Here is a 25,869-nt window from a genome sequence, read left to right as displayed (position 1 = left end):
ATGGCAATTGTCTTTTCTAGTATGAACTGGAACAAGACAAGAAAAACCTTTTGGCAAAATTCTAAAAGAGAAGCCATCCTTCTTTTTAAAAATAGAATAGAAGATAAACCTCTTACTAAAAGTTCTCGTTATCATCCGTTATTGCAAGTATCACTTAATTTCTTGTAAAAGCCAAGAAAAGTTGTTTTATAAATGTACGTAACTTAACCTTTATGACCACTTGTAAACATATGTGGATAAAGTTTTTATAACATACACAAAAATGGACCTAAAATAAACGCCCATAGAAGTCTTTATCAATACAGTATCGTTTTCACTTCTCATGCCCTTAAAGTTCGTATTTATCCTGGATGTAGGCTGCATAAAATATGATTTTACATTCTAGTGCATAAAATAAAAAAATCATCACATTAAATATGGCTAATTGTTGTAATTTTACATTCAATTTTAATTAAATAATCGTTTATTTGTAATATTGCTATTTAATTTCCTCGCAATCGAAGTGAATAGCAGAGTGTATAATTCGTTCATAAAACCCATTTTACCCTCGACTTAAGTATCCACTCGGATATACTCGTCTCGGGCAAAATGACGCGTTTTATGCACTTGTCTTACAATCTACTATTTCTTTTTATATTTGACAACAAATCCCCGGTTTAAAGTTAGCACGAAGAGCTTAAATATCACTATCACAACGGATTTCAATTTGTTTTCAGAAGAAATTAAAAGACTCGCACATGAGTGATGAGCGTAGGAGATGTGACAACAGAATTCTGAACAGTACATCTATATAGATTTTCTTGCGTTGAATAATCTAAATGTTGACGTATCGGAATCTACGCTGCACCTAATGAGCAATGTGATAACAACACCTTAACTGGTCGCTTTCACGTCAACTAGATACACCTGCTACACATACTTTCAATCTAATACGTACTCGCTAGCAAAATCTTTTAGACTTTGCAAAACTCAACAATAAAAATGTGTAAAATAATTAGAGTTAAATATTAATTTTATCCACATTTACATAAATAAGAAAAAAAAAATGTGGCACTAAGCGGTTTAAATGTTCAAAATTTTGTTACTTTTTAAAAAGTATCTACCCCCGATCATAAAATCGATTGATTAAAAAAAAATGGCTCAAAAAGGAAATATTTCATAAAGGATACTTTTGCCGTATCGTGTTATTGGTTTCTTATTTGTGTTTCTACTCCCATTTTTCCACTTCAACAGGCAGGAAGAAATAACCGAAACGATATCTTTATTTACACATCTCCTCAGCGTAGTAAAATGAATGCCTAATTCTATTTATTTGCTCAACACTCATCTTTCTACTTTTTATTATAGGTGTACCGTAGTCTCATGACACAAAATTTAAATATCTATATCTCTGGTGTCTTTTTACTCTTTATTTATTTAGTGGCTTTAATCTTTATTGGACATATCAGCCCCATTAGAAAAACAATACCTCAAGAAAACACTTAACGAAATCCAAAAGTAAATCAAAATACTACCTAACCAAACATGAAATTTCTATGTGTTCAGTTTCTTAATTGAGGGCTTATTAGGTGCACCATATTGATGTAAATGTGAATAACTAATTGGTATTGCTTTCTGTATGTTCTAAGTCCAAGATACATGACGATTGAACGGCGAAATTCTCTATAAAGAATTGGAAGAAGAAACTGTTACATTAAAATCAGATGAGTTAGAGGTCAAATACCCACACATTGTAACAAAATAATAAGAAAAATCAATAAAAATAACATCTCATACATCTTGGCGGCTGAAATAGGTAAGGTGGCAGAGGGGAGAGGTTCGTGTATAAAATCAAAAGTGAACATTATAATAAGTATTTCGTTATTTTGATGTTTCCACGCCGCTTACTTTGATTCCTTTGATTATTAAAACACAACTTTCCTGCGCTCCACTCTTGTATATTTTTGCATGGTACACTTACTTCGTGTGCTGCAAAATGTAACATATGACTGTTATAACCGTTTTCTAATCACAGTAGACAGAGTTGTCAGCTTATTGCGTAATAGCAAGTAGGTATAATAATTAGAAGTTATTATATCATACTTGTAGAAGCACATAACAGATTGCATAGCAGATTGGACGCACATAAAAAAATCAAAAACAAAATAGTTGGCGCTTTCTCTTTCGTCTTTTAATGCAGGCAAATGAAAAGGCTCTCATAATGTATATTTAGTTCTAGTTCGCGAGATATTATTTGGGCCTGTTCGACATTTATATATTTGAAGAAGAGTTAAACATTTTTTTGTGTTTTATTTTTTAATCATTCCGGGATTTCAGACAGAAGCGTTATACCCTCTGTGTGTTTCTTCTTTGAAGGTTAAGTAAGAACGCTCTACCTATCTGATAATAACATTTATTTTTCAAAGATACCGAGTAAGTTACAAATGTACAAAATTTGGTTCAGCCGTTTTCCTTTCTTCGCCAAAGTTTCAAGATTACGTAGATAAACTCGGTTTTTTAAACTGGAAATAAAATCGTCATCATCATAATCCACAGCCTGATTTCACCCACTGCTGGATATAGGCCTCCCGAAGTTTTTCCTGTCCACCACAGTCGTGTGCTAGCCGCGTCCATTGCCGCCCCGCGACGCGTACTAACTATGTTGTCGACCCATCTGGCAACAGGGCGCCCGACGCTTCTTTTGCCCATCCTCGACCACCTATCAGTCGATGTCTTGCTCCTGTCACCACCTAAGCCTATTTGGTAGATCGACTAGCGATGCAAGGGTAGCGTTACTAAAACACATCTTTGATGCTTGGGAAAGGTCCCAGCACGCTATTGGTGTTGTCTATGACCTCTCAAAGGCATTTGATTGCGTTGACCATATTACTCTTATTAATAAGCTGGAACATTACGGTAAAAATGGATATTACGCAGGGCTCAATACTTGGACCTTTCTTATTTCTGATTTATATTGATGACCTGCCATTCTTAGTTAAGGACCATTGCGAAACAGTATTGTTTGCTGATGACACATCCTTGATTTTTAAAACAGACAGACATGACATTAAGTATGACGATATTAATGTTACCCTCTCTGAGGTAGTTTATTGGTTTAATACTAACAATTTATTGCTTAATGCCAAGAAGACAAAATGTGTTAAATTTGAATTACCTAACGTAAAATCGTCTAGTTCAAGAATAGAAATAAACGGAGAAAAGTTACACCTTGTTAATAAAGCAGTCTTCTTGGGAGTAACTTTAGACTTCAATGGTTTCCACATCTATCTTCCCTGGCCTGCAGATTGAGCTCTGCTGCATACGCAGTCCGCAGAATACGATTGTATGAGCTTACCGATGTTAGTACTGCTAGACTAGTTTACTTTAGTTACTTCCATAGTATAATGTCTTACGGGATTCTCATTTGGGGTAAAGCGGCAGATATTCAAACCATATTTGTATTGCAAAAACGAGCGATTCGTTCTGTGTACCGTCTAGGCTCCCGGGTTTCTCTCAGAGAAAAGTTTACGGAGACTGGTGTCATGACTGTGGCATCACAGTACATTTACTCAAATATTTTATATGCCCGTAAAAATTACATAATATCAATAAGAAAGAAGATATGCACAATATTAATCTACGAGTTAAGTCCAAACTCATTGTACCACGATTTCGTTTAACCACGGTAAACAACTCTTTTATGGGGAATTGAATACGTTTTTACAATAAGATTCCGGAGCATATATTAAGTTTATCATTTCCTAAGTTGTAAAACTACATTAAAAATATTGTGATCGAAAAGTCATATGACAAAATTGAAGACTACGTATTAGATAAAGATGTATGGAAAGACGACACGGCTCCAGAATCCACACAAATTGGATTCAAAGTGTATTCCATAGCGTTGAAGTTTATTTCGAAAAGAGCAATCCCTAGAGTTTCTTGGTTGTTCTTCTCTGGGAGTAGCTTAAATGTGACGTTTTCAGGTGTAAATTTATTTTACCAATGGAATAAATTATCTTTGACTTTGACGTTGACTTTGTTCCGTGACGTTGCGATCCGACGACAGACGAAAATCCAGAATGCTGGAACTCGGATCATATAAATAAAATAATAATAAATAATTATATTGCAAACAATTTTAGTACAGGCATTATAAAGGTAATTATTAAGAAAAACAAAGCCCGTTGGGGTGTAGCAAATTAATAATAATCTCGACTAATTAACAAAAACAGAACACAAACTAAAGGTTCTTAAAATAGTCACATTACGTTATGGAAGACTTCAAGCGTTCACATCACTTCTTTCACATCATCTTATAGGAGAGTCCATGAAGTCTCTCTCCCTGGAGTTTTTTTTTTATAATATCAAGTGACAGGACGAACGAATCGTGCACCTGCAGGTAAGCTACGCGCCTGTTCATAACAGTTGCAGTGCCATTCAGAGCTTTAAATCTCAAAGATCCGTGGGCCACCGCCACTGCGCCCGTCAGACGTAAGTTGACAAGTCCCATGTGCCTATAATTTCACCAGCACTCTTCAAAACCGGAACGCAGTAATGCTAACATTACTGCTTGGCGGCAGAAACAGGTACGATGGCAGTACTTCCCTGGACGTACTCTTTCACAACAAGCTCTACTGCTGCTCCCATTTATCAGAAGAGACTTTAGTTTGTCGAGTTCTTAGGCCCTTTACAGATCATGGGACCTGTAAAGGGCCCGAACCGTTAGTTTGTTTGAATAATAAATATATTCGATTTAAATCCGGAAAAATACTTTCATTTCCTAGGCTTTAATTTGGTTTTGAATGTAATCTCATTTACTTCTATCTTAGGGGAGTCTGGTGTTTATTATATATGTACATCTATAAAGTGGGCTTTCTCTAAACATTTCTAATTTTGGAGTGGGTAGTACTAGCTTTGTATTTCGACGTGGTTAGCCCTGTATAGTCCCACTGCTGGGCACATGCCTCTTCTCAAGGCTTGGGCTATGGTTCCCACGCGGGTCCAATGCGGATTGTGAACTTCACTTACATCATTAATATGCTTTGCAGACGAGTGATATTTCCTCTCGACATTTTCTTCCGCTGAAAAGCTCATGGTAAATTTCTAGTTCAAAAAGCCCTAGTAGTTTATTGGTTTGACCTAATGCCTCAAGCAGAGGCTCTGAATTTCGCGGAATTTAATATGCGAAATTAAATTTGAAAATTACCATGAGCTCTTCGGTGGATTAAAACATAGTTAAGCACGATGAAGAAGGTTCACAACTCGGAAAACGTGTGAAGTCCCCAACCAGACTGGCGGACTACTGAATGGAGACCCATGTCCAGCAGTGAGACTTGTAAATAGGTTGATAGTGATGATAATGGAACTTCAGATGCGAAATTTACGCACATAAATTTTGAAAAACGCAGAGGTGTAATTTCAGATTTGAACACGATCCTTTTCTTGAGAAGCGCTAGGTCAAACAAACCATTAGGCCACCGCGGCTTCTTCAATATACTCGTAAAATATGAACGGTATTCAAGCGCCTAATAGCAATGCTAAAATATTACTTAACGACGAACATACATTTCACATTGTATTTATTCATTTTTTGTAAAATCATGGCAAAACAGGAAATGTCTACCTAACCTCCGTTAAATATTTATATTCAATTTGTGTGTAACAGAACGTGTAATTTATTGGCTGAACCTAGTTTAGTAGTCAGATTTTCTAATAGCTCGTTAGTCGTTAACTTTAATTGAATTTTATTCGTTATTCATCATCAAGGCAAATACGTTCCACTGCTGCACATGGGTCTTCACTAAAGAGCGGTTCTTTTATCGTTCTCGGGCAAGTATCACGATGTTTCAAAATAGTTATAGTATGGAAAGATTCATATAGACCACCAAAGGGCCTCCTGCGCAGCAGACTAGCGTTACTTATTATTATTAATTTGTTTTTATTTATGAGAAATAACTCCATTAGTTTACTATAATTACTATAACAGGCTCGAGTTCTGTTGCGTCGATAGAATTTTTGTTTGTGCTCGATCTTGGTATTTAATAATTATAGCGTTACTTAGTTTAAAAGTTAAGAAACACAAAGTTATAACTTCGATAGTAAAGCCACAGCAAATTTCAATTTTTTCGGAAACAAACTTTTCTGAAGAAAGTGAAGTTTTCTGAGCTGTAAGGCTAGCGAAGTCCCCTCAGACGTTTGCTCTACAAAGAAGAATTGTTATGAAATATGAATATTTTTTTTACAAGTGTACTCGTACAAAATAGCAATACGATTTTATTACTGTAGCTCACATTTTGCACAATCCGAATTAGTAACATAATATACATATATTTCACAGATCCCTTTTACTTTTAATCACTATTCATTTTCAAAACCAACTTGACGATATATAAAATTCAAATTATATTCAAATACCACTCGCGTTCTGATTAATACGACAAACGAATGTACCGTAGTTGAGCGCGATAACTATTGTTTATTAAAATTTACAATTTATAATGTAGCTCCAAGAGTACACGCTATTTAATGCGCCAACTGCATCCAGTATACGCGGAACTCTCAAGGCTCCACCCTGAAATGCTAAATAATATCTTTGGCAGCACAATATCTCTCAGATATAACCAATGTCTCGCGGATTATATTTCTGCTGTCCTTATTTTACATTTTTAGCGAAATTGAGTTATTAACATGTCTTATAATGTGAAACATGTTTTAGTAGCAGTAGAGCTACTTGTGAAAGAGATCGTCTATGGAACTGCCCCTTGCCTATTTCTGCTGCCAAGCAATAATGTGAGCATTATTACGTTCCAGTTTGAAAGAGTAAGGGTGCTTGTGAAATTACAGGCACATGGGACTTGTCAACTTATGTCTCAGTGTGGCAGCCGCTGTGACAGTGCCCCTAAGATCGTTACGATTTAAAGCTCTGAGTGGCACCGTAAGTGTTATGGACAGACGTGTCGTTTACCACCAGGCGCACGACTTATTCGTCTCGTCACTTGGTATTATAACAAAAAAAGTATGAAATTAACGAAATGAGGTCTACAACTGGTTATAAGCGGTTTTTTATACCTTATTTAGTTTTAGTTTTAATATTTAAGCAAAGTCAGTGTAATTGAATTTTTTCGTAGAAAAAACTTAGGGTACGAATATCTCAAAAGTTAATCAAAATGTAATGCGTTGTTTTTAACAAGTAGGTCAGATTCCAACGGCGGTACGGTTTGCGAACTAAATACTATAACAAAATTAGGGAAGACCAGTAACTAACGATGATTTTTGATAGACAACTCTGTTACAGCTTATTCATTGAGAACAGTCACAAGTTTAATTTAAGTTGTTTAAGCCGGTGTAACACGATTTATAAGAAATTTATAGTCGTAAAATTCGTGTTTTAATTATCTTAACACATTTGCCCTACTGTCCCTATTTTCCTAACGTTATCTAACTGCTTGTACACTTCCGACTATATTAGCAAATGCATTTGTACATTGACAGCTCCAAAACTTTATACGAGTTACTGGTATAATATAATAACTTGATATTGGCTTTCCTTCCACTTAATAACTGCTTCCGGGGCCTAAAGTTTACCATGCTGGACTACCACGCAGAGGTCTCGGGTTCGATTTCCAGGCCGGCCGGGATAAATATTTGCATGATCGACATTTATTTCTCTCGTAAGTTTGGGTGTATTTTGTGGTTGTCTACCTATGTGTGTGTCCATGGTATCCGCGATACAGGGTTTCCCTAGTGCGGGACTATGAGTATGTGCGTCAATAACAACTAAAAAAAAATCAAATATATCTCAGAAACAGAAGCCGTAATACGCGTAGGATAACCCGTATATAACGGACGCATACATACTAGTATGGATTAATATGGGATATAATTGTAAGTCAATGGGGATAGTACTAAATTTTTGGAGCCTGAAACAAACGTACAATTAATATTTGGTACATTGTATATACTCGTATAATTATTATTTCATAATACATTTGGATTGATAATTATCTCTTTTTTTAACTGAGTTTCTGGGGTGCACTTTTGAATGAAACGAATATTTACGACTGATTTGATAAACTGTTTCAATGTCCGTAGTTATCATATAACCGAAACAGTATGGTCACAAATCTAATGAAAATTTTTATTTACTACACTAATAGCCAAATTAGTGAATCATCACTTTTATGGCATTAAGCCAGCTAGAAAAAGTTTTTTGTGTCCATGTAATAAATTTTTCTGAACGGCTTAAATTTCACGTAGGCGTGTAGCGTAAGAACTTGTTCTCCCGGGAATCATTATTAAACAGAACTTTCTAAGAGAAAGGACCTTGCTCCACAGAAAAGTCCTTAAGGAAACGGGAAGAAATGCTCTAAAAGTAATAATTATTTTCGAAACGGCACCCGTTTGTTTTTGTCCAGTTTCCTCTTTTGCGACATTTCTCAAACAATAAACTTAAACAACGCTATAATTCCTTACGTCCGTTGTAGATTCAGATAACTTTAATAACTTATATATCATGTAGATAACAAAGTAGAGTAGTACAATGACGTTAATTAAGAAATTGGGTTTCCGTACTCTACCATCTTGCTTTACTTACTATCGTCACGAAACATCTGAATGTTTCGTGACGATAGTAAGTAAAGCAAGATGGTAGATCCATTTCCGCAGCTACATCATGATTCACTAACATGAATTCAAGCTTCACATTGGATACCCAGTATTACTATACTATATCTACTGATAGTGTTCAGATAGATGATAGAGGTAGTGCGCTTGCTAATCAGAGACTTCGCTACCGCACTCCATAGATTACTAAGATGTTTTAGCACTCTATTACAGTGTCCTGAATATCTCCAGCACTTAGTAATTGCAGTCATTTACACAACCAAATAACATGATACAGCTATCCTACTCTACGCTCGCCTCGTCTCGAAACCAACGCTGAATGAAACGCGGTCGTATAATACTTACGTTGCTACAGACGTCAATCAGACTGTAGCGCTAAAATTAGAACTAAATACTCCCTTTTGCAAATGCGTTGCAGAGGTTTTGCAAAGGCATTGCAAAGAATCGAATTAAACTTTGATGTAGGAACTTTATGGAGACATGGTGCGTTTGGGTGAAAGAGCGGCGTGTCGTCAAAGTTATGTAACACCGGTCTCGTTACATACTATAAGTTTGAAACCGGTCCAATGTGCAGTAAGTGGCATTAAAATTAAGTGACGTAACTTTCCCATTGCTTAGTAAACCTTGAACTGGTTTTGTATAATTTTTACCGATTATTATAAATGATTGGCATATGGGATGCTAAATGTAACTGTATATCCATTTCCTACACCAAATAAAGTTGGTGCCTAAAAATTATTCGAGTACAGTCTACCTACGCATAGGTTTTAAGGAAACAGTAGGCGTGATGGGCAGTTTACATTGTTAGCATTCATTGAAAACCTTTGGTATAAAAAATCTGTTTCGGAAACACATGATATAATTTAAAGTTTTCAAACCTCTTTACCCGTGTCAATTATGTTTATATTTATTAATACAAATATTATATTTATAAATATTATTCAATGTATACAACATAAGGATACTGAATAACAAGAAATGCATATTGTAAGGTACAACAGCTGGTCTTATTGCTAGTTTGTTACCTCCTTCACATAAACAAGAAATAGGAGGATTGTTTTTTTTATAAGAGTTAGGGACACAACTATTTCTAAAATCCCATAACGCATTTACTTATATTCTAATTTAAATAAGTTCGTGAGAAAATAATTCACAGTATTTTTACATATAGAACGAATTTACAAATGTTTCAGTATTCAATTTCAAAGTTTCCGCCCTCATTTTATTAAGCAACCACATCTGTGTTGGCGCCTTAATAATTGAACATATTGAAATGAAATTTATACATGTAACAATTAATCGTAACGGTACATAAAACGATATAGAATTAATTTCAGAGTTACCAAAGACCAGTAATTGAAGCGCTTTATATCGTCTTACAATGACTTAGTTTTTTGTGTTTTGTATTTTTTTATTAGAATGTAATAATGTGTATGCATTTATACTACAAATAATATAAGACAGCTTATAAAATTCAAACATCAAATGGTTTATAGATAAGTTTTTTGATTCAGATGGAATGTATTTCTTAACAGAGTATCTACTCGATACGCCTACAGTTCTTGCTGTACCTTTTAGTTTCGCCTATTTATAAAATAAAATTAGGGATGTCCTAGTAATAACCTCATTAAAAATAATTAAAAGAATCCACAAAGATCCTTAGTTTTCATAGCATGCGCTCCACCAAAAAGTCTAACTGGTGTTCTGCTCCAATTAATAAGCAGCAAAAGGTTTTCTTCAAATTGCGAACCATCCAATGAGCAACTCTTGTAGTTTACCGTAATAAATTGTATGGCTAGATTCGTATTTTTCAAAGGCGATAAAATGTGGGTCATATCTACGCTACCATCTGGTTGTACGTACAATAAGTGATCAGACAATTGTACATTATTGCATATTCTAGGTCTCAGAGATGAGGGAATGTCATTAAGTTCCTTCATAGAAATATTGTCTATATCTGACCGATATCTTTGTATATCAGGAATTTTGGCGATCCCTCCTTCAAAACTTTGTTTTTTTTGTTCGTCATTTATTCCAATGATATCCTGTTCATTAAGTGCGTTACCTATTTTTACATGTTTGTCAAACTTATTCCTGTTCGTTAACGTACGCAAACGACGATTAGTCTTAGCACTTTTAAGTTTTTTGTCATGACCAGGTAACCAGCCATGGTTATATTTCAATAATGATAGTGTTTCAGTATTGATGTTCGATTGATTTGATACTTCCATAGCTAGAGCTCTACCGTTTTCTATTGTAGGATCTTTCTTTTTTACAAGTTGATTAGTTTCAGATTGATATGTCAATGGAATGTTAACGTGTTTCTTGTTGACTGAAGGTATCTTAATTACTTCTTCATTGTTTTGTCTGATTTTGATATTTCTTAGATCATCATTGTAAGTCATTAAATTATGCCACTTTCCTCCTGTTAAGGTATTTGTATAAAAGTTGTCACTATTTAACTCTTGGTGACGACCTGAATCTTCATTTTCTTCCGTAAAATATTCAATAGATTTTAGGAATGGCAAAACGGTTAACAATCTGTGAGATGAATACAAATCCGTATTTGAAGAACGAGTCTTATTGAAATTTGTTTGTATTGGGTATTCTTTCATTAACGCTCCTCTCTTATGTTTGTCTATAAAAACGTTGTTAATTAAGTTTTGCGACTGGCTTCTGTGAGTAACTTCAACATTTTTCGGATTAGTTTGAGCGTGTGCAAATAAAATGTCGCCTCTTTCGTCGTTTTCCGCAATTTCAATATTTATTTCTGGATAAATTGCATGTCTTTTTACCACTCGTAGTTGCATGGGACCACGCTGATGCAAGTAGTGTGAAGGGAATCGTTTTTCGACCACCAAATTCTTTCTTTGTATTTGTGGTGGGGGGCGTACTATGTTCACTCTCAGGTCAGAAGCGTATGGGAAATGATCAGACAATTTTGTTAATGGTATGGTTTGAGGTACCTTCATTTCTTTTGAATGAAATTTAATACTCTTAAGATAATTCAAAACACTGCCCGCATATTTAGAACTGGTCCATTGACCGTACACATTCTTATCCGTATATGGCGATGGTGGCACTTCAAACTCTGATATTTCTTCAGGAACCGTTGATCTTGGCCACGTTTTGTCTGGTTGTTTAGTTGTATCTTCATTTAGTCTATAAATAGATTCCTTTGCTGAAGGTATTTCAAATTCTAATTCTTTTTCCGAATACAACACAGTATGCATAGATGGTAAATTACTTGGCTTGGAAGGAGGAGTTTCAAATTCAGATATTTGTGGAAGATCATTAGTATTCGAACTTGATTGTTCATTCTCATAAAAGTTTTTTGTTTTATGTAATCTACTATTATTTTCGTCGGGGCTTACGAGATTCCAAAAGTCTACCGTGTGTTTTTTGCTGAATGGTTCGCTGAATGTTGGGCCCAAAATATCTCTGTCATAGAATGAATCTGAAAGTCTAGATGTTTTTAGCCTTTGTATTCCAATGTCATGTTCGACTGCTGAAGCAATAGTTGGCATTGTAGAATGTTTAACTTTATATTGTACTGTTTTTTTGGGTTTCGTGTTTTCTTCAGACATTAGATCGCCAAGAACTATGTAGCTTTGATCACCGTCGTATTTTAATTTATTTTTCGTGAATGATTTTTGGAAATATTCAGGATAGGATTTAATTGTATAGTTTCTCTCTATTGTAGAGGCTAATATCATACTAGTTCCAAATATCTCTCCTTCCATGCCACTTTGAGAACCTGAGAAAAGAAGCGGTTTAGGTTATCAAAAAGTACCTTGCAAAAAAAAATGATTTTACCAAATACTGAGTAGAAAGGATGACTAATGTCAGCCAGGCCATGGAAAATAAAACACAAAAACCCACCGTCCTCTGCGACGCCGTACCCCACAATTACACTTCCACCGCCAGGTATTACAAAGCCATAAAGCTGTAACAAAAACATATTAATCGGTGAGTTGCGTTAATTTTATTCTTCAATTTTACATATTGCCCAATTTGAAGTATTTGTCAAGGTGGCGCAGGCGGTGATTAGTTAGCCCCAGGTGATCGTAATACATTTTATGAAGGAACTCTCTTTATATGGATATGTATGCGACAGCCTTGCCCTAAGATCTAGTTTCGTAACAACTGTCTTTAACAATTTATCACAAGATAATCACTTCGCGAGTCGTGAACGTTATGACCTCTGTGGTTTTCTATGGAATTCAAAGCAGGTGAATTTACCGCCGTAGGCCACGCGCTGAGGATGGAATTTCTTGTGATACGAGTCAACGCTCAAGATGGATTTTAATTTTTAGACTTGAGAGAGGTAAAATCCTTTAGCTTTCTTCACGAATTGAACAAGTTCTTGTGGTATAGTGTACGTCACATCTATTGTTGGACAAACTCGCTGTAATTAACCTTAATTAGGACATTACAGCTCCATACAGAAATGTTCGTTGTTTTGTTTCCGATCTAAAGGTTTTCTTTACAAGCTGTCTATATTCTTCTTATTGGTTATAAGATTTTTTAATAACATGTAAAATTATGTACATCTTATTATGTATCCATTCTTGTCGAAACGTATTATTTGATTTTAAACTAAATATAAGCACTTACAGATTGCGAAGCTTCGCAGGTGACCAGGCGTGAGTCCAAGTAGAGTGCCCATGCGCCGTAGTCCGATTGATAAGACAAACATAAATGTCGCCAGGTATCCCTCATCATATCGACGGGTACACTCGACAACACTCTGTTGTTCATCGTCAAACCCATCTGTCGCCCGCCTGCGTCCAACCACAATCTTACAATTCGATTGTTGCCGTTCACTGAAAATAAATATTCCAAATAATAACTGATCAACCTTCACAAGTGACTATCAATCTATTCCAAGTAACTTTCTTGACAGTATCGTTCTGGTGATCCAGTAAGGGTTTAGTAAGATAATTAATAAATTGAAGCTGCAAAAATTATATAAAACAATGAACCCTCACGTACTTGACCATAGAGTTTATGAGGAATGAACTATTCTGATCACTTTTATTTCAATACTATGGTTCTAAGTATTTATGTGGTCTGTGGTTCTAGTGAAATGTGAAAAGTACGACTAAAAAAATGTTTAATGATTCAGAATAAATACTAAGTTTAAATGTGCAGTAAGCATACAAATGAATTGAGCTGGGTGACTAACCAAAAATACTTAAAACTAAAATTATACTTTCAAATGTTTTTGAAAGTCCGTAAATGGGATTGATGTTTATCAAATGAGCAGATGTTTTCGATTAGGTTTAATTTGCTCAGATCATTTTGATACGGTCTATACCTGCATAGTATTTATGTGGTCTGTGCTGTGTGGTCTGTGGTCATAATATAATGATTACTGTACGTCAATTTCCATCCTCTAAGGTCAAAGGGTAAAATAAATAACTGTGACGTACGTCTGTATGACGTATAGGTAGTATTAGTACCTTAGACTATTTTTTTCCATCCTCTAAGATAAATACATGAAGAGGTAGTGTAGTGTGACATAAGCCAAATGCCCAAAATTGATGGAGTTCCCTTTGCGCGTTGCCACCTTTGTGGTTCAATCTGGCATGAAATTTGATTGCCTCTGCTCCGTCAAACTCTTCGGTCAGTCAGTTTCGGCCTTTACAGCAACTCAGTTTTAGTTTCCTAGTTAGCATTAAAGCTACCATGTTAAATATTAAATACATTTAAAACGCTCTCTGTCAAGTAATCGTCGTCGTCGCTTTACATCTCGTGTCATATTTTTTACCTAGTGGTCGTATATTTACCAAATTGGACTGCCATCTGCTTATAGGTATGTACGTATTATAAGTGTATGTAATGCTTTCTATTTTTACATAATAATTACCTAATGTTATGTGAAAGTAAGTAAAAAATACACTAGAAATTTCTCAGCCTTTGTTTCCTAAATAACTCCTTTATATTATTTCCTTATAAGCCAATTCATGGTTAGAGATTCACAACATAGCGTCATCAGTATATCAGTCCATCCCCACCAAGAATGGTGATCCTATTCATGAGTACACACAGGCATAGTTGGCGCAATAAAAGTCATGGAACGTTCCAACCTCGAACAATGCTACCTTGTTACTTTTGTGGCAGAAAGCTTGTAGTTGCTAACGGGCTTTAATTTGCCTCGTTGAAGCGTGTGCTGGCTAGAAAACTGGCAGCTACTTCCGCCGAAAATAAGTTTAGCGATTCAAAGAGAACAGAAACGTTGGCTGCCTCCTGGATGTAATATCCCAGAACACAACACCCTTTAGGACATTTCCAACAACTACTTAAATCTTCTACTATTTTAACTGTGTCCGGTAGTAAACATACCAACACAGGTTTTTGAGAATAATAAATTACGTAAGAATGTTGTTATTTTAGGTCAACGTTTAAAATTTTTTCATACAATATTTAAGAAATTGCTTTTCGTTTTTGATCTCGTTTCGAAACTAAGTGCGTCCAAATTCAAAAGCCGTATTGGGCAAAAGCTGACTGGATTTGGTCGGGACAAGTTAAGATTTAAGAAGGTCATATTAATTATAATATGTCGCAATCTTATTTGCTCTTATTCGCTTAAACGGTTTCAGTTTACTTTCTAGCACAATGCCATTTAAAAAAAATCTCCATTCAAGGTAACGCACTCTAAAGATTGAATTACATTTTTAACCGACTTCAAAAAAGGAGGAGGTTCTCAATTCGACTGTATGTGTTTTTTTTGTATGTATGTTACGCGGTAACTCCGGTATTTGTGAACCGACTTTCATGATTCTTTTTTTGTTGGAAAGAGGGTACCACCATAGTGGTCCCATTTCATTTTGAAGAAAATCATCCACCTCTAAGGGTGGCTGATCACTCATGAACATTCATTTTTATAAATAGCGCCTAAATTTTACTTAAGGAGCAATTATTTTAAAGGTTGGTTTTGCTATTCTCCAATTCAAGGCGTTTTTCTCTCTCAATATACTTTGAGTAATGAGAACCGATTTTTATTATCTCCTGTGTCAAGTCCTGTATAGTGGCGAACTAGGGGTTATTTCAATAAAACTTGGCAAATAGATGTAATTCCACGTACTTTGGAGGTCGGTTTTTTAGTACTCTGTACTGAGATTATATGGATTACATTGGGTGATGACACCAATGATTGACATTTTAAGGGAAGTGTGTCGTTATATTTGTTTTAATGTTTTTTGTTTTTAAACACATAACAGTAGTGATTAGTTTACTTAACATATAAAATCCTCAAAAAAGATTACGCTGTAGAGTTATTATGTATTATAAAAAAGCTATTATAATTTTTACAATAAATAAAAATCTACACTTTCTCTAAAGTTCCAGTAATGAACACCAAAAATCCACTAATTAACTAATCAGTAATCGACACTCACCAATAATGAACACCCAGTACCAATAAAAAACGAGTTATATCATATATAATCTGATTAGAAATGAATTCAAAAAAATGTCGAACACTGCTTGTCGGCCACTGGCGCATCTACTTTACTTAAAACAACATTGGTTTGTATGATATACGTTACCAAAGGTCCTGTCTAAACTAGAAGAGAACTGCGACGACAATTTCAGCGGTTACTATTCGAAAACATTGGCAGTTACTTATAGGAAATTTGTGATTCTGGTACTGTTGCCCTTTATTGATGAGAATGTATAATAAGTACTTTGCCCACCAGTGGGAAACAGCAAAAGGTAGGTAGTGGTAACATTTAAAAATCCGCACGCGCAGCACAGTTACATTTAGCTCGAAAGAAATAATAATTTGTGGTTAACCTATTTATGTTAACATTGTACATTTACGTACCAATATAAGCAAAGATGGTTTGCTCTCGCTGTAGCTCAAAAACTCGCAACCAAGTACAAAAGGTGAATTCTCTCAGCGGAGGAGTTTCCAAATCATATTGTAAAAACTGAAAATTGAAAATAGCAACATTGCATAAAAAATACCAGAACTTCCCTTTTCTTTTAGAAATCAAATGGCAGTCTTAGTAACTATCCTAACACAGGCAACACGTCCACGAAGTGACCTAAAAAGAATGAATAAATATAAATAATATCTAATCATTTTTGTTGGCATCACTTGTACTTTTTCCATGCCAAAGAACGTGAAAGTAATGATTCGCAGATCAGGCAAAAACAGGGCGACTTAATAGTACACACGTCAGCACATCAAGCTACGCATTGACGTATCTTGTTCCGTTGCACTGGAGGCGATTTTCGAACAAAAATGTGTAGTCTGATGTGCCGTTGTCCGTACATCATCTTCACTATAATAACGTCTATTCTTTTGCATAATTCAAACTTATAAGAGAAAAATGTAAATATTATATAACTTCTGTATTATACTCTGCTACTTTAACTGCCTCTGTGGCCGAACGGTTACCAACGGACTGCCACGCAGAGGTCCTAGGTTTGATTCCCGGGCCGGGAGAAATATTTGTATGGCCTACATTTATTTCTCTCGTGAGTTTGGATGTAATTTGTGGTTGTCTGTTGCGCACAGGTTTTATTTAACATGCTTGTTTCATGCGAATATTTTATTCACATAAATTAATTTAATTTCAATGATTATCACTAATATCAAGTTTCTTACCACGGTATGACTTTTTTTTATTTTCCCGATATTTCGGTACGGTTGCACGCTCCATGGTCACGGGTTGACTGTGTGAATAGTGAATAACCACGAAAATCTTAAAATCTATGTAATTTAATTTATGTGTAATCTAATCTGGTTGTATATATATATATACACATCTTTTGCGTTTTGGTAAATGATAATTGCAACAACATTTATGTGCAAGGTGACCTGTCTGAACACCTTACTTATTCAAATAGTAAAAGAAGTTACCTGTGCAAAACCTTTTTGCGTAAGTGCAATTTTATATACAGGCCTGTTGATAGCGTTGCCTGAGACCACAACACTCAAGATCGTTACAACCGCCGTCCATGACATTTTCGCACCGTCTGAAATGTTAACAAATGATACATTACTTTCATGTTTACATTAAAATCAATTACCATTAGTCATGTGTTATGGTATGACACAGATGTTATAACAAATATGCCTATAACGCGATGAAGTGCTTTGTACCTTTTGTCTTAGTACAACTTATATTGTATTGTCTCCTAAATGGTGACCTATCACAAACTCGAAATTTTTGTTTCCGAAATAACATTAGAAATTTTCATTAGACCGAGAACCGAATTATAACGAAACCGTTGTTCTTTCAAGATATGTTGGATGTTTATCTCAAAGACACTATTTGGTTCGGTTAGGGTAGGTTAAGTTAGATTTAAAAGAAAAAACATTTTCCTCTCATAATTACTTTCAAGGTTATGAAAATTCGAGTTCGCGTTATTTCTGGAAAATATCACTTCGGGCTACTGATTGGTAACCCTTTTAAATAATTCCCTGCCATAGTACACGGTATTAACACGAGTTATGCACCCCGAGCATAACTCGTGTTAGTGATTATATACAAAGGAAGGTGACCACAGTCGTTAGTACGAACAAGTTTTACTTTGAGAACTCATTTTAAATCAGAACAAAAACCGGTGTTCCATACTAAATGTGCTTAACAACTTAATCAAAATAGTACAAATTATATTAGTAAACCACATGTCAGTGATATCCATGTCATCAATGCTAGGCCAAAATTGAGTTGTTAACATCTCGCGATAGCGTGATCCATTCACTGTTACCGCATTTCCAGGTTTCAACAAGACGGTGCCACATGTCACACAGCCAATGAAACGATCAATTTATTGCAAACCAAATTTGCTGATCGCGTAATTTCCCGAAATTCAGCTGTTGAATGGCCAGCCAGATCGTGTGATTTAACACCACTGGATTATTTTTTGTGGGGCTATCTTAAGGACAGAGTCTATACGGAGCCAATCGAATCGACTACAGCCTTAAAACTCAAAATCCGTGATGTGATAGCCGAAATAGACCCAATATTTTGCCAAAAAGTGATTAAAAATTTTGATGAAAGAATCGACTTCTGTCAGCGTGGTCGTGGTGGACATTTGCCAGATATCATTTTTCATTCATAATTGCCGAACTTTTCTCTTTGTAATACAATAAAAATTTGAATCATCTTCATCTTTTGTTGTTTTATTTTGTTTTAGAAAACAAAGTTCTTGTTGAAAGACCCGATATAATGGCAGCACCTCACATGTATCGCTATTGGGTGTTTGTGTGCTTGGAAAAATAATTGTAGGGCAGACAATATAAACACTGACAAATATGACCCTCAACACATGAAGCCAAATAAGGAGTTAAAATAGTGAATATGGACGATGTCCTTACTTGCCTATTTGCTTATTTGACTCCTTTGATGTGTGACGAGAAACAGATTAGTGCACGGTAAAGCGAGTTTGGTGCTTTCTGTACTTGTCGAATAGGCAAACAAGACAAATACTTTGTCACACATACAATCTACTAATGGTGATTATTGGCCAAATATATCAAATACGCAAATAGCCATGTGAAGTACCACTATGATACAGTTGTAAAATGTTAATTAAACTTTTAATATTGCACTAATTAAAAATAATAAATAAATTAAATAGGCTTATAAAGGAGTTGATAATTGTGGAATGAACGAACCGAAGTCTTAATGTATTTTATGAATACGTGAATTAGAATGAACACTAACATATTATACATTGGTGGACAACTTTAACAATAATCTTTTGTTAACCTCGTTTTAATACGTACCTACCTGGTCGTCTTCGGCGTTGAATATTGTTGTATAATATATTTACACGTCATGAACTTATAAGATTATATAAGTGTAAAAAACAATGAAAGTATTGCAGAATTCAATGTGCTTTCTCTTGAAATCCTAAACGATAACTGACGATTCTTTCCAGTTGCACCGACATTTGTTATTGCTTTCTTCTTGTTTGTAAACCACGACGCTATTTCTCATGTTACTGCTCGCTGACTAGAGATATAAATTATGACTTTATAAAACAAATAAAACAAATTATCCTTATAATAAAACAAATTATCTATTGTGCACTCTGTGCAATGACGAGTCTTCATAATGTAAACTATGAATGCCAATTGGTAGATTCATCTCTTTATGTTATTAGTACTCAACCATAGCAACATATAAATAAATTAATTTTGTTTACATCAGTTTTTTATGAACTGTACTTTCAAAGTAGAAAAGCTTGATCCTTCATTAGTGGGCAAAATTTGCAAGTCATTAAAAAACGATACGTTATGTTTGTCTCATGACTAGTAAAATGGTTTAATGGCCGAAGTAAAACGTATTCGAGAACTGGTATTCATTGTTATATTTTAACAGGTCAAGGCTCCAGCCTACTATATGGGAGCTTCAGGTCCCACACCCAGCACCCTTCCGCGTGGAGGATCGTTGATGCGGGCATTCTCCCCCGCAGCTCCCCCGGTCCCTGCCGACCGCGTCAAGAACATCCCCGGCTCAGGTAAACACTCCTCACTCAACGTTATTTTCCTACATACTAACATTAAATTAATTTCACGTCATGTTGCTGTAATTTCACTACATTTCATCTTCAATGCATTTCATACTTAAAATTCTCAAACAGATTACACCAATGTCTCGTGTCAACTATATAATATTCGTATTTCTAAACGTTTCTTAATCAGAACATAAAGCGACAAATAAGAAATCAACACACTAAAAAAAGGAGGTTCCGGTAATTGAATAAGTTCACTGGGATCCACGGTTCCAACTACTAGATCCAAACGAAAGATGGGATGTAGATAAGCAATTCCTGGATCCAAATGTACAGAGGGTTAGTAAGTGCAAAGGGGAAGTCTAAAAAAGCCAGGCTGAGACAGGTGTATGTGTAGGTCTCTCAGCACCGGTAAAGCCGTTGCGTGGTTACATCCCGAGTGGTGGATCCGAACGGTGTTTCCCGCTCGCCGCAGTCGAGTACCCCCGCGCACCCGAACAGCTCTACACCTTTCCTGGTAACCGTGGCTTTGACCTCCGCATTCGCTCCAAATTTGCTCCATACATGCTTTTGCTAGCTTTTTCTTTCATTACACCTTCTCAATGTTGTGCTCAATGCACATACTTTATATATATATTTTTTAAATTACCAAAATTTCCATTCGGCGGTTATCAAAATAAAATTGTCCGACTTCGTAACTTTAGTTATTTGAATTTCAAAATGGTCGATTTCATGACTGAGACCTGCACATAACTATAATATGATTATATCCGTACTTTGACGGAAATTATTATTTAAAATTGAAGTACTGAATTTTACTATGTAACTTTACATTATTCATATCTGTAGTCACGTAACTTATTGATTTCTTTGTTACATATAATAAAAAGGTGATACGTAGGTGACATACATTTAAAATAGACACACATACAATATACATACAATATATTCGTTATTTCATCATTTGTAGACAAAAATGAATGGTCATTCTGTTAAAATATAATTCTCCGCTGTAAACAAATGGTTAAAGATTCAATCATTCTCGTTTTCTTTAAGTTTAGTTACTAGTAAAATCATTTTATTAATACTATGCTTGCTTTTATGTAAAACTTTTTCTATTTCACTTTCGATTAATAAAACATAGCTTTGGATTCACAATCACATATTTTTATTTTATTACTCGCTTTTTTATATTCAATCTTATTGTTTCTCGTTAAATTCTAATTTAACTTATATTAAAATTTTTGTATGTCACGATGTTTGACCACCATGATATTCATTTATTTCGGTGAAAGTACTCCACTAGTTTTTTATAATTATTAATACAAAAATCAAACACTCAGAAAAAATGCTTCGATCCGGCAAGATTTGGATCAACGTTTTACAGCAAACCGTGGCAGACGCTATGCCACCGAACCAAGTAGCGAACCCCTCGAATTTTTGGATGTACTTGCTGCAGATCTTTGTTTCTTTATTTAGCGAGTTTTTTCAAATTCAAATTCATTTATTCATATCACACAACATAGTCCCTAATAATACCTAAATTTACATCACATTACTAATTATATCACATATTGCTTACATTAATTATATCTGAAGTTACATGAATTAAGTTTTAAACTATGTACCAAATAAATTAAATAAAATCATAATGAAATAAATGTATGGTAATATTAGTTTTTGTCGTAGCGTCGTCTGTGAGAAAAGTCGTTAAAAACCAAAAACAAAGATCTGCAACGATCACAGAAAATTCGTAAGGTCCGCTAGTTCGTTCCGTGGCTTAGTTGGCAAAGCATCTGCCACGGTTTGCTGGAAGACGTTGGTTCGAATCCAGCTGGATCGAAATATTTTTTTTATGTGTTCGATCTTTGTATTAAGAACTATACTTTTTTCTATTATCTTTAAAGTTGAGGTTGTATTTCAGCGCATGCGGGAGAAGGCTACATGTCGTCTCCCGAAAGGGGCGCGTCTCGGACACCGTATGAAGACCCCTACTACACGCAATTTCTAGGGCCCGCCACTGGCCGCCCAACCATCGCTCCAGTTATTGACGAAGAAACTGGGTAAGTGGCCAACGTTATATATAGAGCACGTTTCATAACGCTTCCTTGACATTGTATTTCTCCACGTCCTAACAAAGGCGATGAAAAAAAAGTGAGAATAAAATGATTAAATATTATTTAATAGATGAGAATAAAAATAGAGGAATTAAAAAAAAGAGCAGCGGACACTACGAAATTTGATTTTCATTGTGATTCTGCCTACAGGCTACCTACTAGTGATGTGGGCGCGGTTTCATGTAGAATTATTGTTTTCAGCAATGATGTGATGATAGATGACTCCTACCAAATATACGGAGTCAATCCCATCACCAACGCTCCTCGTGCCATGCCGCGGTCTCCTTACGACGGAAGGTACACCAAGCAAAAATAAGATAATATTTTGCGTCATATAACAAGAGGTTTTTCAGAAATAAAGATTGTAGATTAATTTAAATTGTAGGAATAATATATACACAAAAATAGAATTTGAACATTGCTTAGCGACATTGTGGCCACAATATCTAACTGAATGTAGGTGCGAGCGCCTTTAGGAGCATTAAGCGAACTGGTATAACATTGTGTCACTGTTTCTACGTAGAACAGTGGAATTTAATGGCCGGTTTTCCAGGGTCAATCCCCCAATCGATGAAATGCAGCGTCTTCGTGTCGAGAAAATGGAAAGGCAGTTGGCCAACCTGACTGGCCTGGTACAAAAAGCCCTTCAGGTACCTGGGTCTACTGCTCCTGTAGTTGCGCCACGTCAGGAGTTCCAAACATACGTCAGTCGACCTGCGGCACAAGGTTAGTAGTCCCAACGTAAACCCCGCTAAGAAAGCTTTGTTTAGTAGCAAGCGTTAACCGGTCAGCGCCTGTGATCACTCTGAACTACCAATACTCTTCCCGGCGCTGAACATTGTCATCGCAATATTAAAAACGATGACGCTCACCAAAGATGATAATGTACGAGTTTATTGTTTTTTATAGTCTTTATACAATCATTGTATGTATTGTAATATGCAACGTTATCGTCACTTAACACTACATGATTGTCTGTTAAAATAGGGTTACAGGCTTTAAAGGCTATGATAGCTCAATTGGTTAATGTAGGTTTGCGTTTTCCTGCACTCAGATGCGGCAAGGTTTCCCAGCACCGAGAGACCCCCCAAATTAGGGAGGGACAAATTTCGTAAGTGTGTTTGGACGCGGCACATTCTACTTGCTGTTGCATTGCTAGCGTCATAATCTTATTTATATCATTACATATATATATTCCAAGTTCTATTTTGGAACCTCGGCGGAAAACGTGTGTGCAGTTAATTATTTCGTTTATTTTGATTCGAAACTCACCTGAAAATGCTATAACAATAAAAGTAATATCATTTAAATGTTATGCAAAATTAAAACTAATATTTTTAAATTAATTAAAACAATGAGTACTGTTAAAAGCAGCATCCGCTGGTTATCTAAAACAATGCTTAGGTTTTCTCTCATAGATAGAGGCAGATATTGTACACTGTGACATATTCTTAACTTTACTAACGTCATTTTGAGAAGAACCGCAAATTATGGGTTCCACATAACCAATCTAACGCTAACCGAGCAGATGCAAAATCTAATAGCTATGCGTTTCCGTACATCGCGGCGTGTTGTTTAGCGAAAGCGCTACTTTCACTTTTGTAAAAGAAACATGTAAAATTTCGTGGATAATGCACTCTACGTTTGGTTTTGCATTTACAATCTAATTTAAGGGAAGAACAACGTTCGCAATGCAACATGCACGACTCTCCATACATTGTCACGCTGACCGCTTGCTTGCTAACTCTTGTGGTTATGTACTTTTCGGCTTACTTGTTATGAAAAATTGTATTAGGCTGAATTTATTCTACGTATGTACCACTTTCAGTTCTATTTACAAAAAAAATTAAAACACCATCTGTCGCACTCCGGGTGGTACCACATTTACACCTAATGCAATTGTTTCATGAAATTCAATGTATAGATAGATACATTTGTGTGAGTCAGTTCATGGCACCTATATTGCTGAGCTGAAATCAGATTTAAATTCATGGTCGTTTGAACGAGAAATGGTCAGTGCAGTGAAGGCTTTATTGTTTGTCATCAAACGTTGCTAAAATAATATCAAGCGTGCATTTATCTAGAATACAGTCGGTTATAAATAGGGCGGTATGAGTCACTTTTGTCAAATGCGACTATAAATACATAAGTTATGTTACTTGTAGAAATGTTGGTAGTAATTTCATTTGGTCGGTGATGTACAGGCAATTTTTAAATTTATTGAATATCACAATATTTGACCACTATGATATTCAATTGTTTTTGTGTAATTACTCCACTAGTTTGTTATAATTATTAATACAAAGGTCGAACACTTAGAAAAAAATCCTTCGATCCGGCTAGATTCGAATCAACGTCTTCCAGCAAACCGTGTTAGACGCTATGCATATATATATAAGGTGATAAAAATTACCTACATACTCAAATTAAATCTAAATTGGATTTTTTATATACGCTTTTAGATTATCACAGTGTGTACTACCGCGATAATCTTGCATTAACTAGTATATCTTAAATTCTTATACATTAACATGACATTAACCTATTCATTCCGATACTTTCGGATTTGTCCCGAGGCTTTCTATTTTTTCCTCTTCCAACATGCTTTTTTTAACAATTTGGACAAAGAAATTGATGTATTATCGTGTCTTGCGGAAAATTATCAAAGATACCGGGATTTTTACGCAATACGTTGGGTAAAACTTATTTAGCTCATTAAAAAATTTCATAAAAGAGGCTTTTTAATTTCTCAAACCGTCCTATTTCGAACAGACTGTCATTGGGGCTATAGCAACTTTGTCGCAATCACAACTATCATCGTTTAGTAGCATCTTTACAACATGCAGTTTTATTTTGTAACGGAATTTTGTTACAAAAATAATGACATTGTTTAACTTTAGAAATATACATATATTATAACTGTACTGAGATATACAGAAAATAAGTACATCTTATCAAAATATAATTTCAATTTATTCCATAACATACATATCACAATCATTGTTTTTCTTTTCAATTTATTTATTTTTATGTTTGTCCACCGCTGCTCGAAATTCTCAAAAGTCTTTTAAAGTCCTTTTAATGTACCATGATGCAAAATTACGATAAACACAATATTTTGTCTATTTTTTTAAGCAACAAGTATAGCTTTTTTGTTCTGAATCACACGGCACTAAGTCCAGTCGCAGTAAATTATATTTTTGTTAATTTTAGTGTACAAACCGTGACGTCCAGTAGTTTGTTGCCAGTTGGTTTGAAATCGATGCGCATTGTGTGATCCGTTAAAAAGTCACTTTACATGCACCCCATTTGACGAAAAAGGCTGATCAACGTAACATTTGTGGTTTCAGAGAAATCTGTGTCATTTGAGAAATCAGTCTCATTTTCGGATGAACCCCCGGATATGAGTTCGCCCAAGGCGCACTCACCACAGCATTCAGGTACGCATACAAATTATTGTAATGTAATAACCCAACCCGATGCAAGTTACAGTTGTTAGTAGCCTGCTGTGTAGTGATAAGCGAAGGTTTACTAAAGTATGAAGTATACCCGATACAAATAGTCAAGCATTACATGCTATTGGTGGTGGTGGTGGTTAACATTTAGAGAGATGTAATCGTTATTTATTGTAAATGGAATGACGTTGTGTGGCTCGCATACCATTCGT

At 35.3% G+C, this 25,869-nt stretch overlaps 1 protein-coding gene across 9 annotated transcripts in view; it reads left to right on the top strand.

Annotated features, from left to right (window-relative positions):
- The window catches only part of LOC113227908 (coiled-coil domain-containing protein AGAP005037), a 169,260-nt gene that overhangs the window by 129,374 nt on the left and 14,017 nt on the right, over nt 1–25,869 (top strand). For 7 of the 9 annotated variants that reach the window (XM_026461104.1, XM_026461325.1, XM_026461037.1 and 4 more), the window contains 6 exons: nt 19,953–20,091; nt 22,010–22,148; nt 22,404–22,499; nt 22,756–22,928; nt 23,257–23,313; nt 25,553–25,642. In XM_026461104.1, the coding sequence (XP_026316889.1) occupies nt 19,953–20,091; nt 22,010–22,148; nt 22,404–22,499; nt 22,756–22,928; nt 23,257–23,313; nt 25,553–25,642 (694 nt within the window). The remainder of the gene's footprint in view (nt 1–19,952; nt 20,092–22,009; nt 22,149–22,403; nt 22,500–22,755; nt 22,929–23,256; nt 23,314–25,552; nt 25,643–25,869) is intronic. The other 2 variants (XM_026461177.1, XM_026461409.1) reach the window with 1 other exon arrangement.

The sequence above is a fragment of the Hyposmocoma kahamanoa genome, unplaced genomic scaffold, assembly GCF_003589595.1.
Source record: "Hyposmocoma kahamanoa isolate Upper Pololo Valley unplaced genomic scaffold, ASM358959v1 100021, whole genome shotgun sequence".
Lineage (NCBI taxonomy): Eukaryota > Metazoa > Arthropoda > Insecta > Lepidoptera > Cosmopterigidae > Hyposmocoma > Hyposmocoma kahamanoa.
Note: the sequence above shows the minus strand (reverse complement) of the source record. Positions and strands in the feature narration are given on the sequence as shown.